This window comes from Pleurodeles waltl, chromosome 5, assembly GCF_031143425.1.
Source record: "Pleurodeles waltl isolate 20211129_DDA chromosome 5, aPleWal1.hap1.20221129, whole genome shotgun sequence".
NCBI lineage: Eukaryota > Metazoa > Chordata > Amphibia > Caudata > Salamandridae > Pleurodeles > Pleurodeles waltl.
Genome location: NC_090444.1, coordinates 1,588,805,859 through 1,588,817,896, shown reverse-complemented (window position 1 = coordinate 1,588,817,896; position 12,038 = coordinate 1,588,805,859). Strand labels below are relative to the sequence as shown.

General features: G+C 46.0%; 1 protein-coding gene across 6 annotated transcripts in view; it reads right to left on the bottom strand.

Moving 5' to 3' along the window:
* ASAP2 (ArfGAP with SH3 domain, ankyrin repeat and PH domain 2) overlaps window positions 1-12,038 on the bottom strand; it is a 916,066-nt gene that overhangs the window by 257,628 nt on the left and 646,400 nt on the right. For all 6 annotated transcript variants that reach the window (XM_069235900.1, XM_069235899.1, XM_069235896.1 and 3 more), the window contains exon 18: window positions 8,473-8,558. In XM_069235900.1, the coding sequence (XP_069092001.1) occupies window positions 8,473-8,558 (86 nt within the window). The remainder of the gene's footprint in view (window positions 1-8,472; window positions 8,559-12,038) is intronic.

Below are 12,038 nucleotides of genomic sequence, written 5' to 3'. Positions count from 1 at the left end.
CCGGGGAGGCGGGCGGGCCGCTTGTGAATCTATGAAAGTGTCCAATACAGGAGAACTACAGTTACAGGTAAGTAACTTATTTCTTACTCCAGTATTTTAACTTTCATAGATTCACATGCCTGAATAGAATAGCAAGCAGTAAGTAACACATTTTCTGTACCAAGAAATACTGTCTATGTCAATCATCATAAATAATGTTAGACAGTTACATGCATAGCAATAAAATAATGCTGTAAACACAAATATATAAATATGCAAGAAAGGTTAAGTAAATAACAACCAGAAAATGTGATTAAATCTGAAGCGGACGGAGGGAAACAAACAGCTCACCTTATCTGAACAAATGTCTAAGAACTGCTTGACCCACCGCGGCATCATGGAGCGATTCAGCATCCAGGCAGTAGTGCTTTGTGAAGGCGTGCGTTGTCCTCCACGTGGCTGCACAACAGATGTCTGGAAGGGGCACTCCAGAGAAGAGTGTACAAGTAGTGGACACTCCACGTGTAGAATGTGCACTAACTTTACTGTCCAGCGGTCGACCAGCTTTTTGGTGGCAAAATGCTATGGCACTAGAAATCCATCTGGAGATGGTTTGTTTAGAAACAGGAAGCCCCTCTCCTGGGCACACTAAATGCCACGAACAGCTGATTGGATCTGCTGATTGAGGATGTGCGCTGCAAATAAAATTTAAGGCATTGCTTGATGTCCAAAGAATGCAGCGATCTTTCTGCCCCAGTCTGGGGCCGTGGAAAGAAAGTCCTTAGGACCACTGGCTTGTTCATGTGGAAATCAGTTGGCACTTTTGGGATGAACTTCGGGTTTGTCCGTAGGATGACTGTGTCGTCTGTAAACCTCAAGAAAGGCTCTTGGATGGAAAAGGCTTGAATCTCGATTACTCTGCGAGCTGATGTCAACGCTATGAGGAGCGCTACCTTCCAGGTAAGATACTTAATGTCTGATTTATGAATAGGTTTGAATGGCTCCTTCATCAACTGAGTTAGGACTATATTCAGTTGCCAAGATGGAGGAGGTCGTTTGGCTTAAGGAAAGGATCGGAATAAGCCCTTCATAAACTGCGTTATCAGTCGATGAGACCAGAGAGATGGTCCTTTGGATGGTTGTCTATATCTGGAGATAGCAGCTAAGTGGACCTTAATGGAAGCATGGGCGAGACCAGACTTCGCCAATTGGAGAAGGTACAGTAAAACCTGTTCTGGAGCAGATGTAAGCAGATGAACACCATTCGCAGAACACCGTAAACAAAACCGCTACCATTTTAATGTATATGTCTTATTGTTGCTATCTGCACGAGCTTTAGCTAAAACTGCTTGGCAGTCCATGGGAATGTTTAGATGGCTGAATTCATTGAACTCAGGAGCCATGCACATAACCTGAGATGCTTGGGATCCGGATGCCTCACTTGGCCCTGGTTGATGGTGAGCAAGTCCGGAATGGGTGCTAACTTTATGGGAGGACACGAGGATAGCAACAGAAGCTCTGTGTATCACGGTTGACGTGGCCAAGCTGGAGCAATTAGAATTATCTGGCAGGGCTCTGATTTGATCTTGCTGATGACCCGAGGAAGAAGGGGTATCGGGAGAAAGGCATAAGCATAAATCCCTGACCATGCTATCAAAAGGGCATTTCCCCACGACCCTGGCTGGGGATGCCAGCTTGCATAAAACCGGCATTTCACGTTCTGAGGTGTCGCAAAGAGGTCCAGGTTCGGCGTCCCCAACCTGCGTAAGACTGCATCCAGCGTTGTTTGGTTCAGTTCCCACTCGTGTGAAGATGTGCTTAGCCTGCTTAGAGAGTCTGCTGTGGTGTTGCTGACTCCCGGGAGATGTTCCACCCGTATGTGCACTGAATTCTGAATGCACCAGGTCCAGATGAGCTGAGCTTCTGTGGAGAGTAAGCGAGACCGAGTTCCGCCTTGCTTGTTTATGTAGTGCAAGGTGGTAGTATTGTCTGTCCGGACCAGCACTGAGGAACCTCAGATTCTCAGTAGAAAAGATTGTAGAGCAAGGTACACAGCTCTGAGTTCGAGGAGGATGATGTGCAGCGACGCATGAGAATTGGGCCATCTGCCACTGACTTGCAGATCTTGGTGACGTGCTCCCCATCCCTGCATCAAAGCATCCATCGTGATGGTGAAAAGAGGGATTTGATTCTTGAACTCCAGACCAACTAAAATGTTTGCAGGCGTTGACCACCACTGAAGGGAGTGGACCATCCTTGGCGTTACGTGAATGATGTCCCCGAAGGACCCTTGCGCCTGCTTCCACTGTTTGTCGAGCTCTTCCTGTAAAGGGTGCATTCAAAGACGACAGTGTGGAACTAGGTTGATACAGGAGGACATCATCCCCAGTAATGATTTGAACCTCCGAACTGAAAGGGACTTTTTTCTTCGAACTGATTTTGCCAAGGTCAAAAGCTTGAATTGACGTTCTTCAGCAGGAAAGTCTTTTATAAGAGTCGTGTCCAATATAGCACCCAGAAACACTATCCTTCTAGTAGGTTGGAGCTGTGACTTGTCTCTGTTGAGAGTGAGGCCTAGTTGTTGGAAAAGATGTAACGTGGTCTTGAGGGAGTGACGTAGAGCAGAGATATTCAGAGCCTTTAGTAACCAATCCTCCAGATATGGGAATACCTGGTGCTTGAGACGTCTCAGATATGCAGCCACTGAGGCTAAGCACTTTGTGAAAATCTGGGGGGGATTTGAGCCCAAAGGGTAGCACTCTGAACTGAAAGTGCTGGCCGGCTACAATGAATCTCAGAAATTTCCTGTGCTTGGAGTGAATGGGAACGTGGAAATACGCATCCTGAAGATCTAGGGAAGCCATGAAGTCACCTCTGTTGAGAAGCTGTAGTTCGTCCTTCAAAGTTACCATTCGAAAGGATTGTTTTTTGAGATATTTGTTGAGCTGCCTCAGATCCAGGATGGGTCTCCACAGACGGGACTTCTTTCTGATGGGGAAGAATCAAGAGTAAAAACCTCTTCCTAGATGTGAAGAGAGTACCATCTCTATTGCCCCTTTGGACAACATGCTCGCTATCTCTAGGAGGAGAAGATGCAGATGTTGTTGGCGCTCCCGGGAAGGTGGAGTTTCGGGAGGCGTGGAAGTAAATAATATTATATGGCCATGAGTTATGATGTCCAAAACCCACTTGTCGCTTGTGATGTGATTCCAGCGACGTAGGTGACGAGACAAGGAGGGAGGGGTAGCCGGCCCCTGGAGGCTGTCATTGCCTGCACGAGGCATCCTTGGACTGTCTTCCTGATCTTCCTCTAGGAGGTGGTCTGCTGTATGCTGCTGCTGGAGGCTGCCTTTGATGGTACTGGGGTCTGGATGACTGATACTGGTAAGAGTAGGGTGGATAGCGAAGGGACTGGTAGCCACCTCGAAAAAAAGGAGTGGCCTCTACCCTGGCTCCTCGAAAGGGAGTACACTCGTACTGTAGGGATCCCAATGACCTGGCAGTATCAGTATCAAACTTGATCGCCTGAAGGGCATCGTCGACATGCTTGCCGAACAGGCATTGGCCATTGTAAGGAAATGCCTCCTTGGCATGGTTACCCCCTAACTTTTGCCTTAGCTGATGCTAAGTTTTCATTGAAAGTGTGCTGGGACCCTGCTAACCAGGCCCCCGCACCAGTGTTCTTTCCCTAAACTGTACCTTTGTCTCCACAATTGACACAACCTTGGCACTCAGGTAATTCCTTTGTATCTGGTACCCCTGTACCAAGGGCCCTGATGCCAGGGAAAGTCTCTAAGGGCTGCAGCATGTCTAATGCCACCCTGGGAACCCCTCACTCACCACATGCACACTGCCTCACATCTTGTGTGTGCTGGTGGGGAGAAAATGACTAAGTCGACATGACACTCCCTTCAGAGTGCCATGCCAACCTCACACTGCCTGTGGCATAGGAAAGTCACCCCTCTAGCAGGCCTCACAGCCCTAAGGCAGGGTGCACTATACCACAGGTGAGGGCATATGTGCATGAGCACTATGCCCCTACAGCGTCGAAGCAAAACCTTAGACATTGTAAGTGCAGGGTAGCCATAAGAGTATATGGTCTGGGAGTTTGTCAAACACGAACTCCACAGTTCCATAATGGCTACACTGAAAACTGGGAAGTTTGGTATCAAACTTCTCAGCACAATAAATGCACATTGATGCCAGTGTGCAATTTATTGTAACATACACCCAGAGGTCATCTTAGAGATGTCCCCTGAATACCAACCCGACTTCTAGTGTAGGCTGACCAGTTCCTGCTTGCCTGCCACACACCAGACATGTTGCTGGCTACATGGGGAGAGTGCCTTTGTCACTCTGTGGCCAGGAACAAAGCCTGTACTGGGTGGAGGTGCTTCTCACCTCCCCCTGCAGGAACTGTAACACCTGGCGGTGAGCCTCAAAGGCTCACCCCTTTAGTTTCAGCGCCCCAGGGCATCCCAGCTAGTGGAGATGCCCGCCCCTCCGGCCAATGCCTCCACATTTGGCGGCAAGGCTGGAGGAGATAATGAGAAAAACAAGGAGGAGTCACCCACCAGTCAGGACAGCCCCTAAGGTTTCCTGAGCTGAGGTGACCCCTGCCTTTAGAAACCCTCCATCTCGAGTTTGAAGGATTCCCCCAATAGGATTAAGGAGGTGTCCCCCTCCCCACAGGGATGAGGCACAAAGAGGATGTAGCCACCCTCAAAGACAGTAGCCATTGGCTACTGCCCTCCCAGACATAAACACACCCTTAAATTCAGTATTTAGGGGCACCCCAGATCCCAGGAAATCAGATTCCTGCAACCTGAAGAAACAACAAGGACTGCTGACCTACAAGCCTGCAGAGAAGGAGGAAGACGACAACTGCTTTGGCCCCAGCCCTACTGGCCTGTCTCCAACTTCGAAAACCTGCAACCAGCGATGCATCCGACAGGGACCAGCGTGTTAAGACGGCTGAACCAGCCAGAAGCCCAAATCCAGTGGCCGAAATGTCCAGGGCGCAGTCAATCACTTCTGCAGATGTTCGCTGACCCTTAGTAATGATGTTTTTTGCATCTGACTTGTTGGTATCCGAAAGGTCCTCTGCAGAGTGGGAGATGTCAGACCACAGCTGCCTGCCGTATCTGCCCAGTAGTGCCAATTAATTTGCTGCCCGGACCACAATTACCGACATAGAAGAGAATCTCTTCCCGATATTGTCCAGGCGCCTTCCATCCTTATCAGGAGGAGCTGATAAAGGTGCTGAAGGGTTCTTGGAGCGTCTCTGGGCAACCTGGGAAACCACAGAGTCTGGTTTCGGGTGACCCACTAGGCATGCAGGAGCATCTTCTGTTGCCTTATACTTTTTGTCCAGCTTTGGTAACACCGCTGGTACTGTCGCCGGGATTTTCATAATTATTAGCCCTTGACTCCAGACATGGTCAATGATTGGGATAGCCCTAACGGATTTTCTGCGCGGCTCTTTAAAATTATACAGAAAACAGTCCTGCTGCGTAGATGGCAATTGCAGCTCAAACCTCATTGCAGCTTTCTGTAAGAGGTTATGGAAAGAGCCAATATCCTCAGGAGGAGATTTGACTGCCAGTGGCTCCGGAGAAGGGGGTGCCAGGAGCACATACTCATCCCATTTGTCCTGGTCAGATAGAAACTCTCCTTCCTCTGCCACTTCATCAGAAGAGGCCTGGACCTGAGGACTCTGCAGAACCTGAAGAGGAACTTGTGGCGTCCTAGGAAATGCTGGCAGAGGTGCCGGAGTAGCCGGAGCAGAAACTGCTGGCGTGGGATCTTTCTTCAGTTGAGGGTAGAAGCGTTCTTTGTAGTCCACCAGCATAGCCTGGAGTTCGGACACCAGACCGGAGGGCAGAGATACTGTTCCCTGCTGTTGTGGGTCTGGGTCATAGTACTGTTGGCCATAATACGAATCGTCGTCCGAGTACTCATGGCATTTCACGTGTAGCTGCGAAGGACTTCTAGCTACTCCAAACACTGTATCTTGATCTGAGCCCTCATCCTCATCGTTATCATCTAAAATCCTAGATGGCAAGAGTCTTGAAACTTTGCTCAGGGATGTAACAGAAGGTGTTAAGCGAGCTTTAGAGAGCTTTTTAAGCATAGTATGTTGATCAGGTTGACCCAGAAGTAGTGTAGATGGTCTTTGCCTTTTCGTTGGAAGCAATCCTGGTGTTGAAGGCAAAAAACCACTTGCCGTCGATGGGGGCATCGACGGTACCATCTTCGCTGGAAACATTGTCGCTGACGATAGTTGGACCGTCGACGAGAGCGTCGTCGAAAGAGGCTTCGGCGGAATCATGGTCGACGGAGGTGTCGTCGACGGGGGCATTGCCGATGGATGTGTCGTCGGCGAGAGAAGTGTGGACGAGATGGGGCGCACCGTTGACGAGGACGATAATGTCGTCGACGAAGATCCTGTAGCAACTGCCGTCGACGTAGAGATGGTTACCCACCATTGGCGTCACTGATGAAACGGTCGTCGACTAGGGTATGGTCGACGATGCAGAGCTAAGCTTCTTAAATTTGTGAAGCACTTTAGGAGGAGAGGTGGCAGGCTCTGAAGCAGTTTTCTTTACTTTTTTGAGGGATTCTGTACCCAGTCTTTTCTTCTGTGGGGAGCCATGCTTTGATGTCTTTTTCCTAGGTGGCTCTTGCCCCTCAGAACTTTCTTGTTTTCTTTTAAGAGGTGTTTTGGGAGCAGAAATAGAAGAAGAGGCACTGTCCTCATCAGAGGCAGAGTGTCTAGTCTTACCTCTTTGCAGCCACAAAAGAAGACGACCTTCCATGTCCTTCAGGGTCTTGGTAGAAAACTTCCTGCAGATTTTGCAGTCCTTAGTCTTGTGGCTGGGGTACAGGCAGTAAATACACTCCTCATGTGAATCCTTCACATGTAATCTCTTTTTTAAGCATGAGGCACAGGACCTGGAAAGGCCTTTCTTTGGTGTCTCTGACATGGCAGCCAGTTTGAATCACCAGAGTAGATAGAAATATCCAAAAGCTGTAGGAACAGGTCTTCTGACAGAAAATTTTGAGCAGAACTCAAAGGAGACTCCTCAGCACAACGTGCGGTGGAAAATCTGAGGGAAGGCAGCTCCTCACAGGAGATTCTAAAGGGGTGAGGCAATCTGATTAATTTAAGTTTGAGTTTAGGTCTATTTTACAAAACAACTGGGATGGGTTATTGTATTGAGGCCTACTTCATGTATTGTGTGCATACATCTTCAGGCCTGGTTTTATATTCCACGGGGACTCCCATCTCATCGACGGGGAAGTAATCAAGCATGTGAATCTATGAAAGTTCCAATACTGGAGTAAAATGTTCCTGGCCCACACTGAACACCACATAAAGTTTGTGGGTACGCAGAATGGGGATATGGAAGTATGCAGCCAGCAGTTTCAACGCCACCATCTAGTCTGGGTTCTAAGGCAGACAGGAACTGGGCTAGTGTGAGCATCTTGGATTAGTCTTTTCACAGGAAGGCACTGATTGGCAAACATCCATAACAGGACAAAGGCCTTTGCCCTTCTTGATACAAGGTTTTGGCAGGAGTAATACTGAGTTACTACTTTCGAGGCCAGAACCCTCTCTATGGCTTCTTTGGTCGCACTTCAGTAGCAAGATAGATGGTTTTCCATCAGCCTCCCTAATGGTTGTGAACGGTGGGGAGCACAGAGAAATAGGAGAGCATAGCCCCAATGGCAGGTTGAGGACCTTCCTTTTGACTTCAATTGGTCGAGTCAAGAAGCTTTCTTGTGTTTGGTGATGTAACTATGACCTCACAGTCTTGTATGACCTTTAGGTTCATCGGGGCACAGTCGTCGTAGGTCCTGGAGTAGTGCTCTGACCACAGACACCATAAACATTCTTCATGAAGGTCTGGTCTCAGACATCTGTTTGTAATAGTACCTACACGATCTGAACCATTTAGCCTTAGAGGTGACATTTGCCCTTGAACATTGGCAAATCTTGAAGAAATTTAAGGCATTGAAAAGAAAAACTCCGGATCCGCCCCTTTAGGTGCAGAAAGAAGAAAACTGATGTCAGCAGACACTGGTGGTGCTAACATGCAGCTCCGCTCATCACTTTTGGAGCAGAAAGTAATCAGCGCAAAGCTGCATGACACCAACTATCCCCACGCAGGTGTACTGCTTCATAGTTTCCAGATCCAGTTTGATGCCTGGGGAATATAAAAGTGAGGAGTCTGCAGGTAAAAGTATCCATCATAAAAAGAATTTAAAAAATCATGTATAACTAAAAAGCCATCAAAGGTGACAGACTGTGAAATATATATGAGAAGTCTGTTGATACAATCTCAATTTGTAATGAACTGTAGACTAAAATTACATAACTAAATTAATATTCTCTCTTTAGACAGTGTAGACTGCATATAGGCAGTTAAACAAGCAAAACACGAAAACACGAATGCATTTGAATTAAACCAGAAAACAAAAAATACTCACCTGTTCTGCACTAAGAAGTCAACTATGTGAAGAGAAGTTCTATCAACTGATCTGACCGCAAGATGCAGTGCAGTTTCACCTTGCTCCTAAGAACAAAAACATCTTAGATCATTATTCTTTGATTTTTCAAAATAAAATTGCATATATACCTATCCATTAAAGTTTGACATTAAAAACTGTTAGTTCTAAGTTTCCTATATTCAGCATACATTTTGTACAATAACAGTAAATATGTTTATGCATTTCAGTTGCTACTGCTTACTTTTCTTGCAACATATGACATCTAACAAATATGTGCTTTTGGGCATATGTTGTAAGTAATGCTCAATCCGAGTAGATATGACTGTTTATTAAAAAATGTAGCAAGCAGATCTCCACTTATGGAGTAAGAAATATTGTTATGCCACAGTAATTACAGCTTTATGTACACACCAAAGATTGAATCTGGAGTGGGCTTTTATTTTTACCATATCAGAATATGTTTTGAGTTATTTTTAACTTTTAGTTTTTTGTCAATATTTGAAGATTTAGGTGAGCTTTCCTAATGTGTCTCTGTTTTATTTTACTTTGAACAGCATTAGAAGTCCAGAACTACCTGAAATTAACAGGTTTTCCCCACAAATGCCAGTGATGATTTTTTAACTTTGCTTTAAGGCAATACTGCTTAAGATCTGTAGACGTAAAGATGAAGTATACTTCAAAATGGTTACATTTTTTAAAAAGTATGTGCTAAGACAATTCTTTCTTTCATACCAAAAAATTATTCAGTAACATTTAACACAAATCCAGAAAACGAATACAGTTGAATTATGTTTATATTTTTAAAAGAAATCTGAATACAGATTTTCAAAACTGCAAGGATTGACAAAGACACCAAAATACTATTTTCCCTCTTTTCATCATCCAGTGAGAAGATCTGCACTCTTCTCTACACTAATTAACACCTACCATTTGGAAAGCACATGCTGGAGTTCAAGTACTTTAACAGAATGGTTACAAACGACTACGCATTTAAAACTTTTTTATTAACTGTGTCAAATTGTATACTTTGCCAGTGCTGTCCAAAGGCATACATTTTACAATTTTAAGCCTAATTAACCAATTGTCTAACTCTCCAGGTGTAACTCCTAAGATACACAATAGACTTAATGGAAAAGTTTTAGAGATTCGACATCTATTTTGGACATAAATGTATAAAATTTGCTTTAAGCAATATAACACATAGTTCACCTGTACTCTTAACCGCAAACCTAAAAGTAGCTATTCCCTATAGGACAAGGCAGTAGTTAGTGTTTACCATCTTTGTTAATTCTAGGTTAAACGTTATCACTGATTCACAGTCTACTTTCTAGTTGGCAAGGTTCTGACACACAGGAACCAATCTGTCCACCTGCAGCTTGGGAATAGTTTCCTGCTAAACACTATTTACCATCTAGAGGAACAGTACTTAATGATGCTGTGGGCCAGATCATACACATAGGAAAATGTCCCTTTGTGACATGATCACCTCCCCACTTTTTGCCATTAGTGAAAAGTTACTTACCTTTGGTAACGCATTATATGGTAGAGACGCTATTTAGCTGCAGATTCTTTACCGTTAGAATTTCCAAGCATCAGCTTGGAATCCGGAACTTTTGCTGAGCAATCCCTTTGCAAGTGGCATGTGGTGGCATCGTTTGGATCCAGGTGGCGTTGCTGGAGCCGTCTGTGACGCTACGGTCGCCTATAAAGGCACCACCCAGGCGCGCATACGTCAGTACTTTTCCACAAACTTCCACGCCAGAAGCGCAGAGCCTTAGAAAGAACCAACAGTTTTGTCTGTGCAAAAAAACTAGGGACCTGAAAGGGACAATCCTTAACTCTAGGAAATGAGTCTGCAGAGCAGGGAGGCATGGGCAGGTGTAAGGAATCTGCAGCTAGATAAAGTCTCTACAAGATAATGTGTTACCGAACGTAAGTAACTTGTTCACCTGATAGAGACTTTTAACTGCAGATTCCTTACCTTTTAGAATAGATAACCAAACAATACCATCTCAGTGGTGGGTTGCAGGCAAACTTTCTACACTAAAAAGCCCTGCAGGACTGAACAGGCAAAATGCCCATCCCTACGGACCTGATTGCTCAGGCAGTAGTGTTTGGCAAACATGTGCAGCGATGACCACGGTAGGAAAGTAGCAACTTTCTGACATATTTACCCTCACGTTTTGCCTGATGTCAGTGTGTTTAGACTGTAGTGCATTGGGATCCTGCTGATCAGGACCCCAGCGTCTGTGCTCGCTCCTCTAAATTTGATTGCTGGGGAACTTTTACACCTCACAATTAGTATATTGGTGCACCCATGTAAGTCCGAGTGCATGGTACTTAGGTACCCAGGGCACACGTACAGCAGTGGTCCCCCATGGGCTGCAACATGTATTTTGCCCCCCATGGGAGCCCATACGAACTGTGTTTGTAGGCTTGCCATTGCAGCCTGCGTGAAATGGTGCATGCACCTTTCACTTCAGATATCAGGCTTGCATTATATCACTGTCACTGCACTTGGACACTGAAAGTCACCCCTCTGGTAGGCCCTTCAGCACAAGGGCAGGCTGCATGTTCCTAAGTCTTAGGATATTCCTGCATGAGCAGAGTACCCCTACAAATTCCAGTCTCTATTCCCTGGGCTTTGTAAGTGCAGGGTAGCCATCTTATGGTATGTAGTGGACATTGGTCAACACGAGTGATCCAATTACATAATGGCTGCAACCAACCTAGGCATGTTTGGTATCAAACATGTTGGTATCATGCAACTATGCCGTTTCCAGTGCTAGTTGCATGATTCCATGTACTCTGGGGGTTCCTTAGAGGATCCCCCAGTTCTGCCTGTGAAGCCTTATGGGGTCTGGCTGCCAGCCTACGCTGCTACTGACCCCAGACACTGTTCAGCCCTCCTGCTGATGAGCCTAACTCAAGCAAGGGGAGGCAGAACAAAGGATATCCTTCAAGGCTCGAAGAGAGCATACATTAGCTAAGTGAGAACCAAACTGAGGTCCCACTGAGGCATGATATAGGGCAAAAGGGGAAAATTATGCACAAGTCGTTTGACAAACCTATTTACATTAGGGGATTTAAAGAGAAAATGTTGGTATCTCAGCCGCAGGAAGGCAGCCAGAGCAGAGAGGTAACCCTTAGGTGTACCCAGAGCAGAGCCCAGCTGGGCAATGGTAAGAATGAAGAGAAGAATATCAGAAAGAAAGGCATAAAGAGGGTCAATAGACTATTCTGTACAAGATAATACATATTTTTGCAATCAGCAGACATACACTGTCTTAGTGGAGGGACGTCTGGCTGCCAAAATAACATTACAGACTTTGGGAGGAAGGCCAAAGGCTGTCAACTGCCACCGCAAACAGATCTAACCAGGGCTCTCCCCATTGCTTAAAGATTCAAATTGAGATGCCATTCGTGATCTGCTAGGCATCGACAGCTGAGTTTGTTCGCCCTGGTGTTCAAGAGCTGCCAGGTGTTGAACCACCAGGGTTATGCCCTATTGTACCAGCCATATCCAGGGACGCAGTACTTCTTGA